General features: G+C 51.4%; 1 protein-coding gene and 1 pseudogene across 1 annotated transcript; one reads left to right on the forward strand and one right to left on the reverse strand.

Annotated features, from left to right (window-relative positions):
- Positions 1–1,533: 1,533 nt before the first annotated feature.
- Positions 1,534–3,259, forward strand: LOC109778728 (ABC transporter G family member 5-like; annotated as a pseudogene).
- Positions 3,260–18,961: 15,702 nt separating this feature from the next.
- LOC123497219 (uncharacterized) lies at positions 18,962–22,968 on the reverse strand. The gene is made up of 4 exons (XM_073507227.1): positions 22,566–22,968; positions 20,749–22,475; positions 20,464–20,644; positions 18,962–19,245 (listed from the first exon to the last, which is right to left on the reverse strand). Exons 2-4 carry the CDS (start codon positions 21,823–21,825, stop codon positions 18,962–18,964), a joined length of 1,542 nt encoding a protein of 513 aa, XP_073363328.1. The 5' UTR covers positions 21,826–22,475; positions 22,566–22,968.
- Positions 22,969–23,346: the final 378 nt, after the last annotated feature.

Consider the following 23,346-nt stretch of genomic DNA (forward strand, 5'->3'; position numbering starts at 1 on the left):
CTTCACAATTTTTACATGAATTTGGTGCATGTTGTTTGTAATTTTTATAGACTAGTTTAAATTCAATATTGTAGATGAATTCGTCATATGATTCTTCTGAAGAAGAATTTGATATGAAGAGGAGGACCTTGCAATGACTCTAGCTATGCACATAAAAAAAGCCGAAGCACGGTGGTTCGGTTATGGGCCGGCAGAAAATTTGGAGGGATAAGATCGATGCCGACAACAGATTGATGAAGCACTATTTTGTGGATAATCCCGTATACCCCGAATCGTACTTCCGGCGCCGTTTTAGGATGAGCACCGAGCTGTTCAGGCACATTGCAGAGAAACTGGTGAGCCATGATCGGGTTTTTCAGCAAAGGAGGAATGTCGCCGGAGAACTCGGGCATAGCACCTTTCAAAAGGTGACAGGCGCTTTGCGTATGTTGGCATACGGTATTCCGGCTGATCTAATTTATGACCACTTGGCCATGGGTGAGAGTCAAGCCATCATATTTGTTTGAGTTACAATAAAATTGAACTATTTATTGTTGATTTTTTATGTGTTTGATCTTCTTATTTTTGTTTGGTGTGTCATATGTTGTTTGTGCTGGGCGCGCGTGTCGTTTTTTTGCAGTGACCTTTGGAGCCAGCGCTGAGCTACACGTAAAAAATTGGCTATTTCAGCATTGTAAAAGTTTTTTTTGCGCGCCGCGCGTTACACGCCTGTTGGAAGAGAAGAGAAGAGGACGCAACAGACCAGGGAAGACCAGCTGTGCGCAGGTGCGCCAGCGGGGCGGCGCAACGCTGCAACCCGCGGAGACGAGCATGCCAATGCGGAGCGCGGCGGCTTACAAGAGCGGTACAGCGCGCAGGAGCAACCGAGCAGGAGCACGACGGTACGGGGGTGCAGCAAGGCGGGCGCGGACCAGGACGAGGAGCTGACGAGCATGCCAAATAGCCGACGTTCACGTTTTCTCCTCGATGCCGCCGGTGGCCCTGCTGCACATGCCCCTCCGCCAGTGAGCGGCAACAGCCGGTGCCGCCTCGTGCTCCGCAACGTCATCTGCCACGCCCGCCCCGGCGAGCTGCTCGCCATCGTCGGGCCCAGCAGAGACGGCAAGTCCATGCTGCTCGAGATACTCTCCGGCCATCTCAAGCCGAGCTCCTCCCCTCCTACTGACCTCCGCGTCAATGGCTCCCCTGTCGACACCGCGGCCCTGCGCCGCCTCTGCGGCTACGTCACCCAGCGCGACGTTCTCTTCCCGCTCCTCACCGTGCGCGAGACGCTCCACTTCAGCGCACGCCTCCGGCCGCCTCGGTTCAGACGCGCACGACCCCGCCGCGGTCGACGCGCTCGTCGACGACCTCGCCCTGACCCGCATCGCGGACGCCAGGGTCAAGGACCTCTCTGCTCGCCATCGTCAGCCCCAACGGCGCCCGCCACCTTCCAAGAAGACCATCACGTACATGGTATCATCATGTGCCACTCCACTCCAAGCTCACACTCCCATGCCCATGTACGCCCACCGAGCAAGCCAAACTAAGCTCAGCCATGCCCAATCATCCAAGCTTCACCTGAGCTTCAGCCAACACAAACCATAAAACTAGCAACCACGAAGCTCATCGTCTTCCATGCATCCGGCAGGTGAAGCACCACCTTTACTAGCAACCATCCAGGAAGACGACGAGATAGCGAGCGAATCAATGAAGAGCGGAGGAGGAGTAGAAAGCAGCAGGTACGAGGTGGAGGCTGCGGGCATCACTGTCTCCGCCCGGCCTCACCCGCTCAAGATATGGAGCAGGCCCGACGACCTCCTCCTCGACGCCACCGGCCACCCTGCTGCGCCCGCACCTCCGCCGGTGAGCCGCAGCAGCCGGTGCCGCCTAGTGCTCCGCAACGTCAGCTGCCGCGCGCGCCCCGGCGAGCTGCTTGCCATCATCGGACCCAACGGCGCCGGCAAGTCTACGCTGCTCGAGATCCTCTCCGGCCGCCTTGAGCCCAGCTCCTCCCCTCCTACTGACCTCCGCGTCATTCACTCGCCTGTGGACGCCGCGGCCTTGCGCCGACTCTGCGTCTACGTCACCCTTTTCTTTTGCGGGTGTGCGTCTACGTCGCCCAGCGTGACGTCCTCTGCCCGCTGCTCACACAGTGCGCGAGACGCTCCACTTCAGCGCGCGCCTCCGCCTCGGCCAGGACGCGTACAACCTGCCACGGTTGACGCGCTCGTCGACGACCTTGCGCTCGCCCGCGTCGCCGATGCCAGAGTCAAGGACCTCCCCGGCGCCGAGCGCCGGCGCGTGTGCGTGTCCATCGACGTCGAGGCCGTGCGCGACCCCGCCGTGCTGGTGCTCGACGAGCCCACCTCGGGACTCGAACCAGATCGTGGGCGCGCTCCGGGCCATGGCCGAGTCGCGCGGGTGCACCGTGGTGCTCAGCATCCACCAGCCCGGCGCGCGCATCGTCAAGATGTTCGATGCCGTGCTCCTGCTGGCCGCCAGCTCCGTGCTCCACCACGGCTCCGTCGACGCGCTCCACTCTCTGCTCGCCGCCAGTGGAGGCAATGGGCAACACCAGTACGCCAACTCATGGCCGGTCGAGGTGGCGGTGCTGTCGCAGCGCTTCTTCAAGAACGTGGCGCGGACGCGGTAGCTCTTCGCGTGCCACACCGTTTGCATGCTCGTTGCCGGCCTAGCTCTCCGCTCCATCCTCTACGACCTCGGCGACCACAAGACGGCCGAGCGGGTGGGCCTCTTCGCCATTCTCCTCACGTTCCTGCTATCGTCCACGACGGAGGCGCTGCCGGTGTTTTTGCAGGAGCAGGAGATCCTGGCCAACAGGCCAAGGAGACGTCGTCGGGGGCCTACCGCGCGCCCGCCTACGCCGTCGCCAATATCCTGGTGTTCCTGCCGTTCCAGCTGGCACTGGCGTCGGTGTTCGCGGCGCCGGCGTACTGGCTGACGGGGCTGCGTCTCACGGCCCCGGCCTTCTCCTACTTCTCCTCCTCATCTGGCTGGTCTTCTACACGGCCAACTCGCTGGTGGCGGCGCCAGACTTCGTGGTGGCCGTCCAGGGCGTGATGGGCTCCTTCTTGCTTTTCTCGGGCTACTTCATCAGGCGGTTGGCGATGCCGGCGTACTGGGTGCCGATGAACCCACCCTGAAGGCCTGAACGACACGACGAAAACACCCCAGGCCGAATGATAGGTGTGCCCTACCGACTCGCCGCCGAACCACCCAGACGGATGACGCGAGGCAAACATCCCGACAGCGAGCGAATGACCCGGATACACGCGCCTACCTGATGAGCAAACCATCGAGACAGAAGGTGAACCAAACGTCGCGCGAGCCTGCACTGTCCTAAGGAAAAGACTCAAAAGCCCACGCAAGGAATTTGTCTTGTTTTAACGGGATGAGAATGTCCCGTCTCATTTTTCATGGACGCTGATAACGCCCACACGTGTAGGCGTTAAAGGATCTGGCCACACATTTTGTGTGATGTCTAAGAGGATCAGCCCACACGCCTACGTGTGGGCAAAACAAGTAATGTCCACACGCCTCTTTTTTTCCTCGCGGTTCCGTACGTCAAGTCTCCTACCTCATGGTCCCCCACGCCCCGCGTGACAGTCACCACGCGCCCCACAGTTGCCATGGTCCGGACCCTCTTTCATGTTTGTTTAACTGTAGTTGCCATGGTTGCTCAACTGCAGTTGCCATCTCAGGTCAAGTGCCAGATACCATTTTTCGACGACTGCAGCTGTTGCCATGTATGGTCTGATTTACTATAGTTGCCATGATTTGAAAAACTTTAGGGATTGCCACCTACTAACACTAGGCAGTTGCCATGTATGGTGTGGTTTACTACAGTTGCATGATTTGAAAACTTTAGGAGTTGCCACCTACTAGCAGTAGGCAGTTGCCGTGTAGCGCTACAAAGAGACATGTCAAAAAAATATGTTCGGGTAAAGAGAGAGGTGTCATCTGCTTACAAGCACACTAAGGCAGTTGCCATGCACCCTGCAAAACACATGGCAACTAACATGTTCGGGTAAAAAAAAGAGTTGACATCTGCTTACAAGCACACTAGAGCAGTTGCCATGTACCCTGCAAAACACATGGCAACTGACAGCTTTGGGTGTGGGAGAGGAGATGCGCGTGTGGGCGAACTGATAAATGCCCACACACCAGCCCCTGTGCGTGAGTGAAAACTGACGTGTGGGCGTACTGCTAAACGCCCACACACCGGCTCCTCAGGTGGTGAAAACGGATGTGTGGGCGACCGGATGAATGCCCACACACCAGCCCAGTTCTACGTGGCATCACAAACATACCAAGATTCGTGTAACCACAAACGGACGTGGATCCAGTCCTGTGGGCGAGATGCAAACGCTCACATGGACGTTAGTATTTCCGTTTTCCATTAACACTAAGAAGGGTTAGCGCGCTTTGCTGCACCGTCTGAGCCGTAGGGTTTCTCTTTTCATGGCTACGCAATCTCACTCCTATAATTTTTTTGTTACGGCGTGTTTTTTTAGAAGGAACAACGTGTCATTTAATAAAACAATCAGGATACATGGTCACACACCACACGCAGACTCAGCCAGAATGCTCCAGAAGCGCCAGCTGTCTCGACACTTTGCGAAAGGACCCCACAGACAGAAAAATTACAAACAAGACCTTGGAGACCCCTCCACAGAAACGCCAACGCTCGTCTCCACGAGCCGCCGCCGCCGATGACGCCGTCGGAGAAGGAGACGAAACACCACAAAACCTTGACCCGGCAAGCCTCCTCGCAGATAAACTGCTTTGTGGACCTCTCATGGATCCCGCCATGGGCGGCGAGAACACTTCCTCTGGGGAACGTCGGCCAAGGAAGACCCCGAGCTTGACCAGGCCGCCGCACCGCTCGATCCAGTCGACCATGTCGACATAGAAGAGCAGCACCGCCCACCGGCACCCTCGAACCAAGCATCGAAACCCCCAACATCTGGAGCATGCCGGCGACGCTCGGCGGCCACCCTCCTGTACAGTTCCTCCCGAACTCTGTGGTGGCATCAGAGCAAACGCGACCACGTCGTCGGAGTTGGAGGACAAAAACCGCGCCGAAGTCGCCGCCGCCGCTGCCGCGACCCCGCTCGGACACCTAGCTCGTAGATCTGACACCACCCACACCGAAAACCGACTAGACGTGAGCAGATCAGGAGCACACTTATCGAACGCCGCTGCCATCGCCATAAGAGACAAGCAAACGGCCAGCCCACACCTAGCTACATGCCTATACCTAGACTACAGCTGTACAAATCCGCACGGCGGATCCGGCTGCTCAAACCCCTCCGACGAGCCAGAGGCCCACGGAGGAGATGAGCTACCAAAGCCGCTGCCGGCAAGCGAGTCAAACTTCTCTTCGCCCTTTTTTCCTGTAGAGAGAGAAAGGGGAGGATGAGAGACTATTTTTGATGAAATACTCTGCGGCGTGGTACTCTCTATTATACGTATTCATTAACGCAACCTCTATATTGTATATTAACTGTGCCAATTAATTCGGATCAGAGGGAATAGTTTTTTCTCTCTAGGTGTTTCGTACTCTGTTGTTGTTGAGACCGTGGGAGTGGCTCATGTGTTGAGCGTTCTTTGGGGAACCTACGCGTGTGTGGGCGTTGTCATATGACCATAGCCTCTATGAGAACACCCCTGTGATGGCATGTCTTAGAGCATCTTCAACAAGCGCTGAACACGCCGCGTGCAAAAAATTGCTTTGCCGCACGTCCATCGCCTGGTTTGGCGCGACGCGCAGCGCTGGCTCCAGCAGCCGCGCTAAAATGCAGCGCGCGCGCGCCGCTCCAGCAGCGCGCGTGACTCATCGGGGCATTGCATATATGGCGTTTTGAACACAGAATGAAGTTGAAACATTCAAAATGCAATGAACATGACATATAAAATTTCACACAAACAAGTTGATGAAGAAAAGTTCATGCCCACAAGTTCAAAATCATGCCCACAAGTTCATCCAACCAAGTTCAAAATGCAAATCAAGTTCAATACACAAATGAAAGACACGTCATTCCTCGTCCTCGTCTTCGTCCTCGTCCTCATCTTCGGAAGACGATTCTTCCGCCTTCGAAGATGAATCTTCCTCCCTCTCCTCATCGCGCACCGCATCACGTGAAGCTCCGACGGTGTTGGCAAGATCTTCAACGGCATCTTCATGGGAATGTGTGCGAGGAGGCACATCGAAAGACATTCCGCCCATGGCGGCCGGAGGTGCACCCATGCCTCCCATGAGAGAAGCAAAACTCATGCCTCCCATGGTGGCCATAGCGTCGGGGGGTGCTCCAAAGCCAGCAATGCCCCCCATTGCACCGCCCACGGTAGCTCCGAAGCCACCCATGCCACCCATGGCGCCGAGGCCACCGCCACCCATGGCGTCGAGGCCACCGCCACCCATTGCACCGAGGCCACCGCCACCCATTGCACGAACCATGGCTCTTTTTTGAATCAAGACTTCTTCACGGGCAAGATTGACATACTCCTTTTGCGCCGCATTGAGGTTAGATGTGTCCAAGAAGAACAAGTGCTTCTCCCATTCCAACAATCTAGTTCGCTCCTCATTGCTCACCTTCCTCTCCTCCAAAGCCACCTTCCTCTCCTCGGCCGCCACCCTCCTCTCCTCGGCCGCCAACCTCCTCTCCTCGGCCGTGGCATCTTGGTTCCTTGCCATTTTCCTCACCTCGTTGGCTTCTTTTCTTGCCTTCACAATAGCTTCCATAGCATTTGAGCTCATCATCTTCTTTCCTCTTCTTCTTTTCTTTTGCGTCTTTCTTGCACCCATCCGGTCGTTTTGGCTTCGAGTATGAAACCAAGTTGGGTGTGGGGCTTCTCTTGCCGTCATCACTTGATGCATCATCCTCCTCCTCATCATCATCCAACTTAATTGTTCGCTTGCGTTTGTCGCTCAAATGCAAATCATCCAAATCTTCACGCTTCTTCCATTTCTCATCATCCTTCAACACGTTATAGCAATGGGGCAAGGTAAAGACCCTTCCTTTCTTGATCTTCCCCTTCTTGGTTGTCCTCTCCTCTTCTTTGAACAAGTTTTGCGCAATGTTGTACTACATGAAAACAAAGCAAGTTAGCACCAACAACAAGTATGATGAACATGTATGAAATGTCACTTACTCTATCGTCCTCATTTGTGCCACTTGGGTTCAACTTGTCAACCGCCTTTTGACAGGCCGCCCACCTTTGACAATCCGAGTTGATTGTCGACCATCGGGACCGAAGTGATCTCTTGGAACGGTCAATTCCACTCAAGTTGTGAACAGCAAAGTGTTCTTTCATCCGCCCCCAATAAGCATCTCTACTTTGATCACCTCCAACGGATGGATCCCTCGACACTTGCAACCAAGTATTGCATAGTAAGATGTCATCAACGTTGGTGTAATTGCTCGCTCTTCCTTTCGGTGCGTCGACAATGCCCTCACCCTCCTCGTCCACCTCGAACGCATGGTCTTCGAAATGCATGTCATTGGTTTGAGACCAATGCGAATTGTTGGAGCCAACACCCATCGTTGACATGTATGCATCATCATTGAGACTACAAAGTTTTTTGAACAATGCAAATAAGCTATCTATATGTGAATGCATTGAAAAAATAACCAAAAAAATAAAAAGTTGGAATTTTTTTACCTTGGGGGCATTTCGTCGAACATGTTGTGCGCGTCGGCCGCCGGCTCAACGAGTGAGCTCGCCGGTGCTTCGGTAGCCGCCGCGCCCGTCGCACGCCCTGCAAGCTTCTTCCTCCTCGCCTTCGAGGTGCCGGAGCCGTCGGCCGCCTTGTTTTTCTTCGCCGATGTCTTGCCCTTCTTTGGCCGTGCCGCATTGGGGAGCTTTGAGGAGGGGGCGGCGGCTCGGGCCGGCGCCGGCGCGACGCCACCCGCCGCCGAGGTCATCCGCGACGGCATGAAGAGGCCGCGCGCGAGGCCGATGGTCGGAGGAGCTCCGGCGGAGGCGAGGCCAACGCCACCCGGGCTAGGGTTTGCGGCGGCGGCGGTGGCGGTGGAGGGGTCGCGGCTATAGGATGGGGTGAGCGGGGTGCCGGCGCGTGCGTCCATGGGGTGCAGTTCGCCGGTGCCGGCGCGCGTGGGGCGTAGGAGGCGGAGAAGAGAGAGTGCAGCGCGAGCGCTCGAGTGTGCCGCGCGCGGAAGCGGGCGCCCAAATACACCGCGCGAGATAGCGAATCCGACCGCACGCCCAACTCCTTATACCGCGCGCGCGGTTATTGCGCGCTCGCTGGAGCCACCCGCCGGGTTGCGCGCGCGCTAAACTGGCTAAATTTACGGCGCGGCGCTTGTTTAGCGCGCCTGTTGGAGATGCTCTTAGCAACGTTTAGCCAAGAATATGCAAATCGGCTAAAACAAAATATACTGTAGCTTCTAAGCAATCGCACTTTGAGAGCCTATCACAGCACATAATTGTGCTTTACTCTAGTGAGTACAATAGGGAAGAAAAGTCTAAGATTCCGCTAGAATGATTATATGTAGTTTTCTTTTGAGGGAAAGTCATTATGGCGACTTCCGACTTTATTATTTTGCAAACATACATCGTCAAATTCTGAAGAGCTGAACTCCCCAAATCTGGAATGTTACAGAGGACAAAACGTACATCCCTGTATTTTTCCTGCTGTCAATTTTTTTCTGGGCATTTCCAATCTGTCAATTTTTGCCTAGACATTTTCATTTTTTCTGGAACATGTATTCAAGTTAAACACAGCACTGACAGCCTGAGAATAGTTGAAATTATAATCGTATCTTTGCAACAACATAACGATATTACGGCCAAAAAGGTTCAGGCACTATACAACCCTGTATTTTTTTTCCCAGTCGAGAATATGGTGACTCCAGAAATAGCTCATGCCCTTCGATTATAAATGATAGAAAATCATCCTTGCTTGTTATGATATTAGTTTCAGCCACTCACATCAAACATAAAAAAATGCATATCATAGTTTACTTAAAGTTTTTCATGTTTTAGTTTATAACAAATCAAAATTTCAATTCGGTAAAGATGATATAACAACATTATCAAGTAAAATGCTGCTAAAGAGAAATGACATGCGTACTGAACCTAATAACAATAACAACAAAGTCTTTAGTCCCAAACAAGTTGGGGTAGGCTAGAGGTGAAACCCATAAGATCTCGCAACCAACTCATGGCTCTGGCACATGGATAGCAAGCTTCCACGCATCCCTGTCCATAGCTAGCTCTTTGGTAATACTCCAATCCTTCATGTCTCTCTTAACGGACTCCTCCCATGTCAAATTGGGTCTACCTCGCCCTCTCTTGACATTCTCCGCACGCTTTAGCCGTCCGCTATGCACTGGAGCTTCTGGAGGCCTGCGCTGAATATGCCCAAACCATCTCAGACGATGTTGGACAAGCTTCTCCTCAATTGGTGCTACCCCAACTCTATCTCGTATATCATCATTCCGGACTCGATCCTTCCTCGTGTGGGCACACATCCATCTCAACATACGCATCTCCGCCACACCTAACTGTTGAACATGTCGCCTTTTAGTCGGCCAACACTCCGCACCATACAACATTGCGGGTCGAACCTCCGTCCTGTAGAACTTGCCTTTTAGCTTTTGTGGCACTCTCTTGTCACAGAGAATGCCAGAAGCTTGGCGCCACTTCATCCATCCGGCTTTGATTCGATGGTTCACATCTTCATCAATACCCCCATCCTCCTGCAACATTGACCCAAATACCGAAAGGTGTCCTTCCGAGGTACCACCTGGCCATCAAGGCTAACCTCCTCCTCCTCACACCTAGTAGTACTGAAACCGCACATCATGTACTCAGTTTTAGTTCTACTAAGCCTAAACCCTTTCGATTCCAAGGTTTGTCTCCATAACTCTAACTTCCTATTTACCCCCGTCCGACTATCGTCAACTAGCACCACATCATCCGCAAAGAGCATACACCATGGGATATCTCCTTGTATATCCCTTGTGACCTCATCCATCACCAATGCAAAAAGATAAGGGCTCAAAGCTAACCCCTAATGCAGTCCTATCTTAATCGGGAAGTCATCGGTGTCGACATCACTTGTTCGAACACTTGTCACAACATTATCGTACATGTCCTTGACGAGGGTAATGTACTTTGCTGGGACTTTGTGTTTCTCCAAGGCCCACCACATGACATTCCGCGGTATCTTATCATAGGCCTTCTCCAAGTCAATGAACACCATATGCAAGTCCTTCTTTTGCTCCCTATATCTCTCCATAAGTTGTCGTACCAAGAAAATGGCTTCCATGGTCGACCTCCCAGGCATGAAACCAAACTGATTTTTGGTCACGCATGTCATTCTTCTTAAGCGGTGCTCAATGACTCTCTCCCATAGCTTCATTGTATGGCTCATCAGCTTAATTCCATGGTAATTAGTACAACTATGAACATCCCCCTTGTTCTTGAAGATTGGTACTAATATACTCTGTCTCCACTCTTCTGGCATCTTGTTTGCTCGAAAAATGAGGTTGAAAAGCTTGGTTAGCCATACTATCGCTATGTCCCCGAGACCTTTCCACACCTCAATGGGGATACAATCAGGGCCCATCACCTTGCCTCCTTTCATCCTTTTTAAAGCCTCCTTCACCTCAGACTCCTGGATTCGCCGCACAAAACGCATGCTGGTCTCATCAAAGGAGTCATCCAGTTCAATGGTAGAACTCTCATTCTCCCCATTGAACAGCTTGTCGAAGTACTCCCGCCATCTATGCTTAATCTCCTCGTCCTTCACCAAGAGTTGGCCTGCTCCGTCCTTGATGCATTTGACTTGGCCAATATCCCTCGTCTTCCTCTCTCGGATCTTGGCTATCTTATAGATGTCCCTTTCACCTTCCTTCGTGCCTAACCGTTGGTAGAGGTCCTCATATGCCCGACCCCTTGCTTCACCAATAGCTCGCTTTGCGGCCTTCTTCGCCATCTTGTACTTCTCTATGTTGTGTGCACTCCTATCCAGGTATAGGCGTCTGAAGCAATCTTTCTTCTCTTTAATCGCCTTCTGGACATCATCATTCCACCACCAGGTATCCTTATCTTCGCTTCTCCTTCCCCTGGACACTCCAAACTCCTCCAAGGCCACCTTACGTTAAAGTCGCCATCTTCATCCACACATTGTCCGCATCCCCTCCTTCCTCCCAAGGGCCCTCCTTAATGACCCTCTCCTTGAACACCTGAGCTACCTCCCCCTTGAGCTTCCACCACTTCGTTCTAGCGACTTTGGCACACTTATCCCGCTGGACACGAATCCGAAAGCGAAAGTCAGCAACCACCAGCTTATGCTGGGGTACAACACTCTCTCCAGGTATCACCTTACAGTCTAGGCACGCACGCCTATCTTCTCTTCTCGAGAGGATGAAATCAATCTGGCTAGAGTGTTGGCCACTACTAAAAGTCACCAGATGTGATTCTCTCTTTCTAAAGAGGGTGTTAGCTACAATCATGTTGTAGGCTAGAGCAAAGCTTAAGACATCTTCTCCTTCTTGATTCCTGATGCCATAGCCAAAGCCCCATGCGCCCCTTCAAAACCTGTGTTAGATGTACCCACGTGGCCATTGAGGTCTCCTCCTATGAAGAGCTTCTCACCAATCGGTACACTCCTAACCATGTCTTCCAGGCCTTCCCAGAACTCCCTCTTGGTGTTCTCATTGTGGCCTACTTGCGGGGCATACGCGCTGATAACATTGAGAACCAAGTCCTCAACTACCAGCTTGACCAGGATAATCCGGTCCCCACGTCTCTTGACGTCTACCACTCCATACTTGAGGCTCTTGTTGATCAAGATGCCTACGCCATTTCTGTTTGCAGCCGTCCCCGTGTACCATAGCTTGAAGCCGGTATCCTCCACCTCCTTCGCCTTCTGTCCTCTCCATTTGGTTTCTTGGACGCAAAGGATATCAACACCTCTCCTCACCGCTGCCCATTTTCCACCACACCCGGGTTCCGATGTGGCGCGTCGCTGAGAGGGTTATGCCCCCAACGAAAATCTTTTGGGTTTCATCTCCATAAGAGTGGCTGAGTTTTTACATTGGCTCGCCAAGCCTATCACAACCCTCCTCCTTTACCCGGGCTTGGGACCGGCTATGTTGAGACAACATAGGCGGAGTTGTACTGAACCTAATAATCAGAACAAAATGAACAGAATGTTGTAGAAAAACTTATGGGCCCTCCCAACATGCAAATGAATACATCCGGCTTCTAGGAGCGCCCAAGCAGAATTTCTTTCATTGGTCTTTCGTTTGTTGCGGACTGATCCATGCCTTCCCAATTACTCCCTCCGTTCCTAAGTCTTTTTAGACATTTCAAATGGACAACAACATACGTGTATGTAGACATATTTTAGTCTGTAGATTCACACATTTTGCTTCGTATGTAGTCACTTGTTGGAATCTCTAGAAAGACTTATATTTGGGAACGGAGGGAGTAGAAACAACCAATCTTGTTATATCTGCATGATTCTTAAAGATTCAGATCTACAGAACAAATTATTGTAAGCACCATAGTATAGCAAATGACACGCCTACTCTTGAAACTTCAACATAACAGTTATCTATTGGCTTACATATTGTAGAATTTACAGGTATAACTCCTCTTAAATCTTAGTTGTCTCTTGGCTTACGCATTCTAGAAACATCTGTACTGTAGCAGTTGCAACTTAGTTATTTATTGGCTTACGCAAACAATGTAATTGATATACCAAATGGTCAAGGAGTTACAACTTAGTTATACATGAAATTTACAGGTAGATTTAGTTGTCAAGCATATTTTGTCCAATAAAAAATTATTATGTAGCCAAAACGCAAAGGGTGAAAGCACAACAGTATAACTCAAAAAACAGAGCGTGAAACATGTTTCTCAATCATTTAGAGCACAAGTTTTCACAGCACAAGGAAGACAATAGTCAAATTCACTGGCCAGTACTGTATATGGGAAACATCTAGCAACAGAAATAATTGAAGAACTTCAAACAAAATAAATTAGATGATGGTAACAGTTGATTCTGCACAGGAGGACAGGGGAATGGAAATCCCATCAAACTTACACATGAATCATTTTTATACCACATGATGCAAGAAACCAGGATTTTTTTTTGTACATAAATCAGGCATTACTAACACTTGTGAAACAGTATTCAAATCAAAACGCAGCAGCACCTAAAGTAGAATAGCATGTAAAGGGCAAGGATCATACAATTATCACCCTAGTGGCTCGTATTTGATTCTGCAGAACATGAAAATCCCGACACGAAAACTGTACCATGTTATACATCTTCATAAGTTTCTTCAGAATTTGTTGTTTGAACCCCACCGTTCCTCTGAAGGAAAAATATTTGACAATTAGGTCGTTAGTTTCAAAACTTCCCACATGGAGGAAGCTGCAACAACCACATCCACATTAACACACACACATAATCCACACAGATGGAGAACCAAATGGCAAACCCAAACACAATTGGAAACAATCTGTAACAGCATGCTTGGAACCAGATGCGAAGACAGCCGGTGCCCCGCAGCAACGACACACGAACCATACGACCGGACCCACTCCTTTGCAGCGCCTATTCATCTGACCAGTGGGGCCCATGGCAATGGCGACAGCCTGAGCGCTCACAGCTAGCTATTCCCAGGGAGCTTGGAGTTTTAAGGGATGTCAGGTATGGAATCAAATTTAAGAATTTTGCGATACTGACACAAGACCAGGCATATCGTAGTCATATACATTGATGCGGGTTATGTGTAGTGGAATACTGTTATTCAGAAAGAGAATAGTATCCTGTGAAACGTGCCTCTTGTGTGCAAAACAGGTGTAGAAATGAATTAATTTATGAAACTTGAGGTGCTGTAAAAATTAATAACATGGTGAAACTGTGCCGGAATGGCCTACTAATCGGCTGTCATATTATCCATGTTCTATGACACAGTTTTACAGATTTAATAGCCTATAAGCAATGAACCTAGCTATGATTCAATATACGCAATTGAACACAAGTCTATAGGTTTATTAGGATCTGGGAAGCAAGAGGAGCATGTGAATCCTTATAGAAAAACGGAAGCTATCATAGAAGCATTACCCCCGGGACAAAGATCTGGAGGGCCTGACTGAACTCGAACTCGTCCGGTAGAGGGGGGATATCCTGCTGTAGCCGCCGCCATTTGCTGCTAAGGGAGCTCCGTCGGCATTCGTCCAGGCCGCTGCCACGCGGCCGTCGGGGCGCTGCCTGCCCCGGACCAGGACGTTGCGCCCTTCTCCAGGATGCCGCCTTCGATCTATCGGCTGTTTCCCCAGGCCAGGAAGTTCCCGATCCACGCTCCCAAGGTAGTGGTCCAGATCCCTGCACGCACAGCGCACACTAATCACTGGCACAGTCGCTGGCTTGACAAAGAAAGATCTACCACTCAGACAGGCCGGGCCAATGCGTCCACATACTGACAGCCAGGGCCGATGTGGTAACCTAGCCCCGACGCATCACAACCCTCCTTTCTAGGCAACTTAGTATCTGTACACAAACGCAAATGCTGCTACTATTGTTGCAGCCCCAAAAGAAAAACAATACACGCCAAACACTCTAGGCCTCGGAGTAGGCTGCTACCAGATGAAATAGACATTCAAAATCACAATGAACCTATAAAATAGAGCCTACATCCAAAGTTTGATTGAACTGGGAGATTAAGCAGCAAAATGGAAAATCTGAGAAACAACAAAACATATAATATATTTCATCAAGAGAGGAAAACTGATTTAGAATACCATTGGCTCTGGAGTCTGAAAAACCTACTCTACTACCATTTTTCTTAATGACAAATATACTTAAGAACATCGATGAACACAATGGCATCTTAATTAAGTAGCTTAAAGTAATGACAAACATAATGGCATCTTAATAATTAAACTTCTCTATTTCCTTTCAGTAGAATGTTTCAGATTCATCAGGTGTAGTAGGGATTAATGACAAACACTTTTTCCATACTTCTGTGTTCAGCTATGACATGAGTGAAGTGCTAAAGTTGTTTTCCCTGTAGCTTAAAGTAAACTTGAACAACCCTGCTTTTATCAATAAATAAAGGTTGGAAGCTCGAAAGGAGTGCCAAATGAAAAATCTTGCTTACATGATGCAGATAATGGCAATTGAAAAACAGGGAAGGAAAATCTTCATATTTTAACAGTTATACTTCCAAAAGCACTTATTCAGAGATACAAATCAAGTTCTCACTTCATATATTGGAACACTGGATGCACCACAAATCCACAAATGTAACATGAAACAAAGTGAAAGCCTAAACATGAAGTAACTGATCTATGCAACACAAATTACCAGTATGAGTCATTCTTTAAATTACCATCCAAGCTGCTAGTCTATACCTTCATCAGAGTGTCACTTCTTCCAGTGCCACCACACAGAGAGTTTTGGAGGCAGGAAAACGGCGAGGTATTGAGTCTCTAGTTGGGACGCAACCAATCCATCGGAACTAACTGGAGCGCTACCAGCGTAGAAATTCCTTTGGCCTAAGAGCTCGGAGGGGGTTCATATCTGTACTTATCCCAAGAAGAAGATAAAGCACAAAATCACAATAAATGAATTTGCAAAGAGAGTTATCAATTGATAAGCATGAAACGATGACTTGGTTACCCAATTTTAAGGTGCATAACACCAGATGGTCCATCTAACGTCCAGTAACCAGAAATTGAACAGACTAAACTTAATTCACTTGTCGGCCAATGAACCAACAAAAAAAGAGAGCAAACTGAACAAATTTCACTCGTTGCCCACCATATGCAAGTACAGCCATTCTAATTTTATTAAATGTATTCATTATTCATATCCATAATAGGTATACTGAAGAAAGGACTGAACATAATTCAGTCAGTGACCATCTAGATGTAAGTACAAACAATCCACCAAACAAACACACAAATCCTATGCCCCTATCACACAATCACACAAACAATCCAACCCGAGAAAACCAAATTGGGCGCAAACAATTTCAATATCCACCAAGAGGACATGAGTAGGGCGACAGGAGCTCTCCAAGCAATAAAGGCCGCTGCACAGACGAACACCGAGAATCCCCGAACTCTGCCAAACACCGAACCCACAAGCAAAGGGAACAGAGAAATAGAATGCAGGGAGAAGGAGCATCCCTACAGGGAGGCTGCTGAATCGAAAGGGAAAAGGAAGAATCACAACTGCAGAAGACAGGCAGGGACCCGGTGTGGTGCAGCGGTGAGCGGTAGCGGGCCGAACGGCGACAGAAGGTAGAGCTCTGGTGCGGCGGGGGTCTAGAGTGGCAGCGACAGCGCCCGGCCTCGTGTGGATGGAGACCGTCGGGAAAACGAGCGCCAACACCAATTGAAAAAGACACGGTTCTCCAAACTCTAACTCAAAACAAGCGCCAACACATATTGAAAAACAGCCATCAATGCATACTCAAAAATAGCCCGTGGCAGTGACAACCAGACCATAGTGCCAATCCACACTGCCAAGCCCCTTACCATCAAAACAAGCCACGCCTCAGGACACAAAAGACATGTGATCCACGAGCCAAAGCAACTCCAAGTTAAAAACTACCTTACAAATGCACTGCCCAGAGTAAACACACGCCCCAACCAAACCAAACACATAGCTCCATACAGAAAATACAGATAAAGCAAGGCTACTGAACACACATGTACCTCTACAACGACACTTACCTCAAGAACAAAAATCACAATAACCACATTCCAACAAGCGCTAGCACGAAATTCATCCAACCCCAAGAGAACCACACAGATTGACCACACGTGAGTCACTAAAAAAAAGGACCCCATGTGAAAGAGCAAACAAACCTCCCAAAATCAATAACTCTGTGCAATCAACAATCCATTCAGGCTATAGGAACTAAACATACTCCAATAAAAAAAATGATTTCGCCACCGCGGTCACTTTTTACAAAAGAGTCCAGCGCCACCATAGTTGGAGAGATGATTTCTATTCACTGAACCATCGAGTTACAAATGTACAGATACATATATCCCCTCAGGGAGAGAGCAAGCGCTCCTGAAAATGTGGCACGCAGGCCACGAGCCTTGCTAGATCCTATTATCTAGGAGTGGACTCGGTTTACAGTACTCAACGCTACAATTACACAAGTACATGTTTAACACACCCCCCCCCCCCCTCAGCCGGAACTCCGTGAGGTAGGACGTTCAGGCTGGCACGGAACTCATGGAAAACTTGAGAAGGTAAACCTTTGGTGAACAGATCAGCAAACTGTGAACTCGATGGCACATGCAGGACACGAGCCTCACCAAGAGCCACACGATCCCGGACGAAGTGGAGATCAATCTCAATATGCTTTGTCCGTTGATGTTGGACGGGGTTGGAGGCAAGGTATGTTGCGCTGACGTTGTCACAATAAACCACGGTTGCTCGGGTCGGAGGACACTTGAGATCATGCAAGAGTTGGCGTAGCCAGCAAGATTCTGCAACACAGTTGGCGACACCCTGTACTCAGCTTCGGCACTGGATCTGGAGACAGTGGGTTGACGCTTTGAGGACCAAGAAATGATGTTGTTGCCAAGAAAAACGCAGAACCCAGAAGTGGACTTGCGAGTATCGGGACACCCGGCCCAATCAGCGTCGGTGTAAGCAATGAGGTCATGAGATGGTGACTTGTAGAGCTGAATGCCATAGTGGGAGGTGCCTTGTAGATACCAAAGGATGTGTTTGACCAACTGCATGTGTATGTCACGCGGCTCATGCATGAAGAAGCAAACTTGTTGGACAGCATAGGAGATATCTGGTCGAGTAAGAGTAAGGTATTGGAGTGCACCGGCCAAGCTTCGGTAGTAGGTGGGGTTGGAAAGTGGTTTGCCATCATGGATGGATAGTTTGGAAGAGGTGTCGACGGGAGTGGACACCGGTTTGCAATGTAGCATGTCGGCATGGTCAAGAATCTCAAGTGTATACTGTTGCTGGCAAAGAAACAAGCCGGAGGAGTTGGGAGTAACATTGATGCCAAGAAAGTGATGTAACTCACCAAGGTCCGACATGGAGAACTCCTTCTTGAGAGAGGCGATGATGGAGTGAAGGGCGGCGGCAGTGTTGGCAGTGAGGATGATATCATCCACGTAGACAAGAAGATATGCTATGGTGTGTCCATGGTGGCGGATGAATAAGGACGAATCACTCTTGGAAGCGCAAAACCCAATAGACAACAAGAATGTCTTGAACCGAAGAAACCACGTCCGAGGGGCTTGTTTCAAACCATAGAGAGACTTGTTGAGGAGGCACACATGATCCGGGTGAGAAGAATCAACAAAACCAGCCGGTTGGGAACAGTAAACAGTCTCCTTGAGATCACCATGAAGAAATGCATTTTTGACATCCAGTTGATGTATTGGCCACGAGTGAGAGGTTGCAAGACTGAGCACCACACGGATAGTGGCCGGTTTCACGACCGGACTGAAAGTCTCATCGTAATCCACACCCTCTTGTTGAGTGAATCCCCGAACAACCCACCGAGCTTTGTAGCGAGCCAAAGAGCCATCCGTGTTAAACTTGTGGCGAAAAATCCACTTCCCCGTAACAATGTTGACACCTGCAGGCTTAGGCACCAAAGACCAAGTAGAGTTATTGATTAAAGCATGATACTCCTCTTGCATAGCATGGCGCCAATTAGGGTCCTTAAGGGCTGATTTGTACGTGGGAGGGATAGGTGAGAGGGGTGTGGAAGTAGCATCAGCAAGAAAAAGACGGCGAGGCATGCAATAGCCACGTTTGGCTCGAGTGGTCATGTTGTGGGAATTACGTGGGGGTTCAGCTGGTTGTGCATGGCGAGGGATACGTGGCGGAGGGGGAGTGCGTGTGCATGCCTCAGATCCCGAGGAGGATTCGGTGGAGCAGGCGACAGGCGCGGAAGACTGAGCGGTAGGTGAGTCAGGGCCGACAGGCGCGGAGGGCGAGGTGGATGCGGCGTGGGTGGTTGGTGGGGATGGGGCCGCAGCTGGCGAGGTGGATAATGAGGGGGTTCGCTCTGCGGTGCGGGGAGTGGAGGTGGGGTCGGCAGGTGGTTGGCGGCATGCGGGTGCAGGGGTGCGCGATTGGTGGGGAGGCGGGGATGGTGGGGCGTGGGGCCAGTACGAGGTAGGCGGGGGCGGCAGATCCGAGAGATCGGGTGCAGGCGAGCGGATCCGGTGCGGGGGTGGACTGTGTAGCTGGTGCTGTGGGCGGTGTATAAGGAAACGAGGTTTCGTCAAAAGTGACATGCCGAGATACAATAGCGCGTCGAGTGGATAAGTCATAGCACCTGTACCCCTTATGTTCGAGGGGATACCCTAAGAAAACGCACCGAGTCCAGCGAGGGGAAAGTTTGTGAGGCATAGTTGCGGATGTGTTGGGAAAACACAAGCATCCAAACACACGTAAATGATCATAAGATGGATGAACGCCGTGGAGAAGAAAGTATGGTGTGTGGTCAGCAATGGCTCGAGAGGGGCGGCGATTGAGAAGGTAGGTGGCAGTGTGTAGAGCTTCGACCCGGAAAGGGGGAGTAAGGTTGGCTTGGATGAGGAGGGAGCGAACGACGTCGTTGGTAGTGCGAATGAGACGCTCCGCTTTGCCGTTTTGGGGATAGGTGTGGGGGCAGGAGAAGCGATACACTATGCCATTGGCAGAAAAGAAGGAGCGAAGTGATGAGTTGATGAACTCCCCTCCATTATCGCATTGCATGGCTTTGATAATGACATTGTATTGGGCGTGGATAAATGTGAAAAAGCGTTGTAGCGTGGTGGAGGTGTCCGATTTGTTGCGCAAGGGAAACGTCCAAGAGTAGTGAGTGAAATCATCGAGCACAACAAGATAATATTGAAAACCGGAGAAGCTTACAACGGGAGATGTCCACAAGTCACAATGTATTAAATCAAAGGGTGCATAGGTTTTGCTAAAAGAGGAAGAAAAAGGGAGACGTGCTTGGCGTCCTAGTTGACAAGCATTACATGGAATGTGGGCACTTTTATTACATGAGCTAAGGAAATCGTTGGCGATGGTGGACAGAGAGTGTGCGCCGGGGTGCCCAAGTCGACGATGCCACAGATCCGACGTGGAGACGGTGAACGCCGACGGTGGTGCATGGTTATTGCCGTAGAAGGGGTAGAGATCACCATTGCTAACGAAGATCATGAGAACCCTCCGAGTTCGAAGATCCTTCACAAGAAAACCGCAAGGGTAAAATTCAACGGAGCAAGAATTGTCCTTAGTAAAACGGCGAACGGAAATTAAGCTAGTGACAACATGAGGGGAAACTAGGACATCGGTGAGGCGAAAATCATTGGGAGGGAGAGAGGTGGAGCCAGTGGCTGTGACGGGTAAGTGGTGCCCATTGCCAACCAAAATGCTAGAGGGAACATGCTTTAAGGAATAACTAGACCGGGTGAGGTTACCTTGGTTGCCGGTCACATGAGAGGAAGCGCCACTGTCGAAGTACCACTCGGGCGCAGGAGCGGACGGGAAGCCACCGTTGCTGTAGGTGGCGTTGAGCATGGCCGCGTATTCCCAGGAGGAAGGAGGATGCTGGTAGAACGGCGCAGGGGGCGCCGGTGGTGCGGGCAGGAGCGGGTAAGCCTGCGCATGTGATCCGGGGCGCGGGCCAAGTACGCCGGCCGCATTGGGCGGGATCCAACCGGAGCGCGGGGAGGGGATCGCCATCCCGTAGGGCGCGAAGTAGCCGGTGAAGGGCGACGCCAGGAGAGGAGCGGGGTGGCTGCGTCCAGTGTTGTCGCCACGTCCACGACCGCGGCCACGACCACGACCACGGCCACCGCGGTCACCACGGCCACGGCCAGGGTGCGGGTGCGGCTGTGGAGGAGCGGTTGTGGAGGAGCGACCGGGGCGCCAGCAGGGGCGCGATCCGCACGATCCGGCGGGGTACGGCCACCCGTGCTGGAGCCGGAACCAGAGGCGCCACCACTCGGCAGGGCGAACGCGGAGGTGCTCTCTTTGGCCGCGCGATGCTCCTGGGATTCCTCGGCCAGGACGACCCGGGAGAGGACGGTGTCGAAGGGCAGGTCCTGATCACCAAGGACGACCCGAATCGTGTCGAGCCGCTTGTCGAGGCCATGGAGGAACTGGGTGGTGAGGTCCACCTCGGTGACAGCGCGGTCGATGTCGGCGAGAGCGTCCGTGAGGAGTTTCATCCGGCGAGCGTACTCGGAGACAGACAAATCGCCCTGCTTGAGGTTGCGGTACTTGCGGTTGAGGATCATGAAGCGAGCGGCGCGATTGGCAAGGAAGTAGTCGCGGATCTTGTTCCAGAGGGCGAAAGTGGTCGTGGCGCCGACGACGTGATCACACATGGTGTCCGAGAGGGTGGCGTAGATCCACAGAACGACGTGGGCATCGAGCTCGAGGTAAGTGGCGGAAGCATTGGGTGGCGGCGGGTGTTCGACGAGGTAGGAGACGCCGTAGCGGACGAGAACCATGAGGACGAAGGTTTTCCATTTGTGATAATTGTGGTCGGCGGGGTTGAGGAGGAACTTGATGTGGTTTGTGATGTGATCCAGGAAGATGGGGTTGCGAGGAGCGGGCGACGGAGGAGCAGGAGGAACGGCGGTGGTGAACAGGGGGGCAAACTGGGTGCCCGCAACGGGGGAGGAGCCGTTGATGAGAGAGGGGGATGTGCCGAAGACGAACGGCGGGGAGGAAGCAGTGGAGGAGGCCGCAGCAGGCGCCGTCGAGGAGGATGAGAGATCGCCGGGGGAGGTGGCAGAGCTCGTAGCGGCGGCGGTGGAGGGAGAGGTGGCCATGGTGCGCCTGGTAACTGATACCAAGTTGGAGAGATGATTTCTATTCACTGAACCATCAAGTTAGAAATGTACAAATACATATATCCCCTCAGGAGAGAGCAAGCGCTCCTGAAAATGTGGCACGCAGGCCAGGAGCCTTGCTAGATCCTATTATCTAGGAGTGGACTCGGTTTACAGTACTCAACGTTACAATTACACAAGTACATGTTTAACAACCATAACAAACGTTGACTCGTCCACCATGAAAATACAGGGAAAGAAGCTCAACCAAACTAAGCTTACAAACATAACTCCACTTATCATGCACGGAGATGGTAGCAGCTAATTAAACAGGCTTCCTTTCCGTACAGGAAAAACCAATGCTGAAGGAAAAAAAAAGAGGACTTACAAAAGGCCCCAGCAAGCGCAACACACATCCAATCCCTAAATACGCCGGCGACACACCACGGTAATCACAGAATAAAGGCACAAATACATGCCCGAACACAAAGGGACGCATTCACCAGGTGAGCCGGCCACCAGGATGAAGCGACCACATGAGGCGCAGACGTAGCTGAAGCACACCTCCTCCAAACGCAGTCATCCCCACCAGAAGCCTGGACCGTAGACAGCTTGACCAACTCCCCCAAATTGCCTCCCACATCAATCAGCTAAACAAGGGGATCGAATAATATACCGCAGCGCAGGAGAGGAACACTCCAACTGTAGGAAAAAAGAACAGAGGGGAAGGAATGGTATACCGAGAGACGAAACCGACGAAGAAGGCCGGCCCCAACGCACCGACCAGAGACGGCAGCTGCAACAGGACCGGGATAGAAGCTCCGTCCCCCTCCGTCCGGCGTCCGCGCAGCTCCAATACGACCCACAGCAACCTCCACCTCCGCCAACAGCGCCGCCGACGCAGTCGCACAAGCGGCACCCGCGGCGGCCCAACCCCACCAGCAGCAAGAGCGGAAGAGGGGGGGCAGCCGGAACGCTCGCCCCAGAAGCTCCAAATGCCGCCCAGCACGCCGCAGACCACCCCAGCCCCTCTCCTTGCCGCACGAGCCTCCGACCATCGATGGACACGCGGCCAGCGAAGAAATCCCCCAGCCGCCACACCGCGGGCCTCGCCTTTCACCAGGGGAAATTACCAGGAAGCCCACAACGAGCAGCGACTTACATCGGCCCCCCAAAAACAGTAAATGCCCAGGGGGGGTGCGACCAAGTCAAAATTGGCTGCCCAAATCGCCAATGTTGGCTTCAATCAATTGTGGGCTCTCTATACTTAGGGAGCTTAGAGCATCACTAGTAGTACCCTCAAACCTTAAAAAATAACTGTTTTTTTACGGGTTAAAACAAAAAAAACGCAATGACTAGAACCCCTAAACCCCTAAATTCGTAAACAATTTTAAGGGTTGGAGCCCGGGTCGCTCTCCCAGCCTTTAAAAGTGAGGGTTGGAGAGGAGAAACAACCTCAACCTCTATTCCTCCGCTGTGAAAGCGCGGGAGGGAAAAATCAGCCCCGTCCCGCCGCCCGCC

Source organism: Aegilops tauschii, chromosome 2 (assembly GCF_002575655.3).
Source record: "Aegilops tauschii subsp. strangulata cultivar AL8/78 chromosome 2, Aet v6.0, whole genome shotgun sequence".
Taxonomy (NCBI): domain Eukaryota; kingdom Viridiplantae; phylum Streptophyta; class Magnoliopsida; order Poales; family Poaceae; genus Aegilops; species Aegilops tauschii.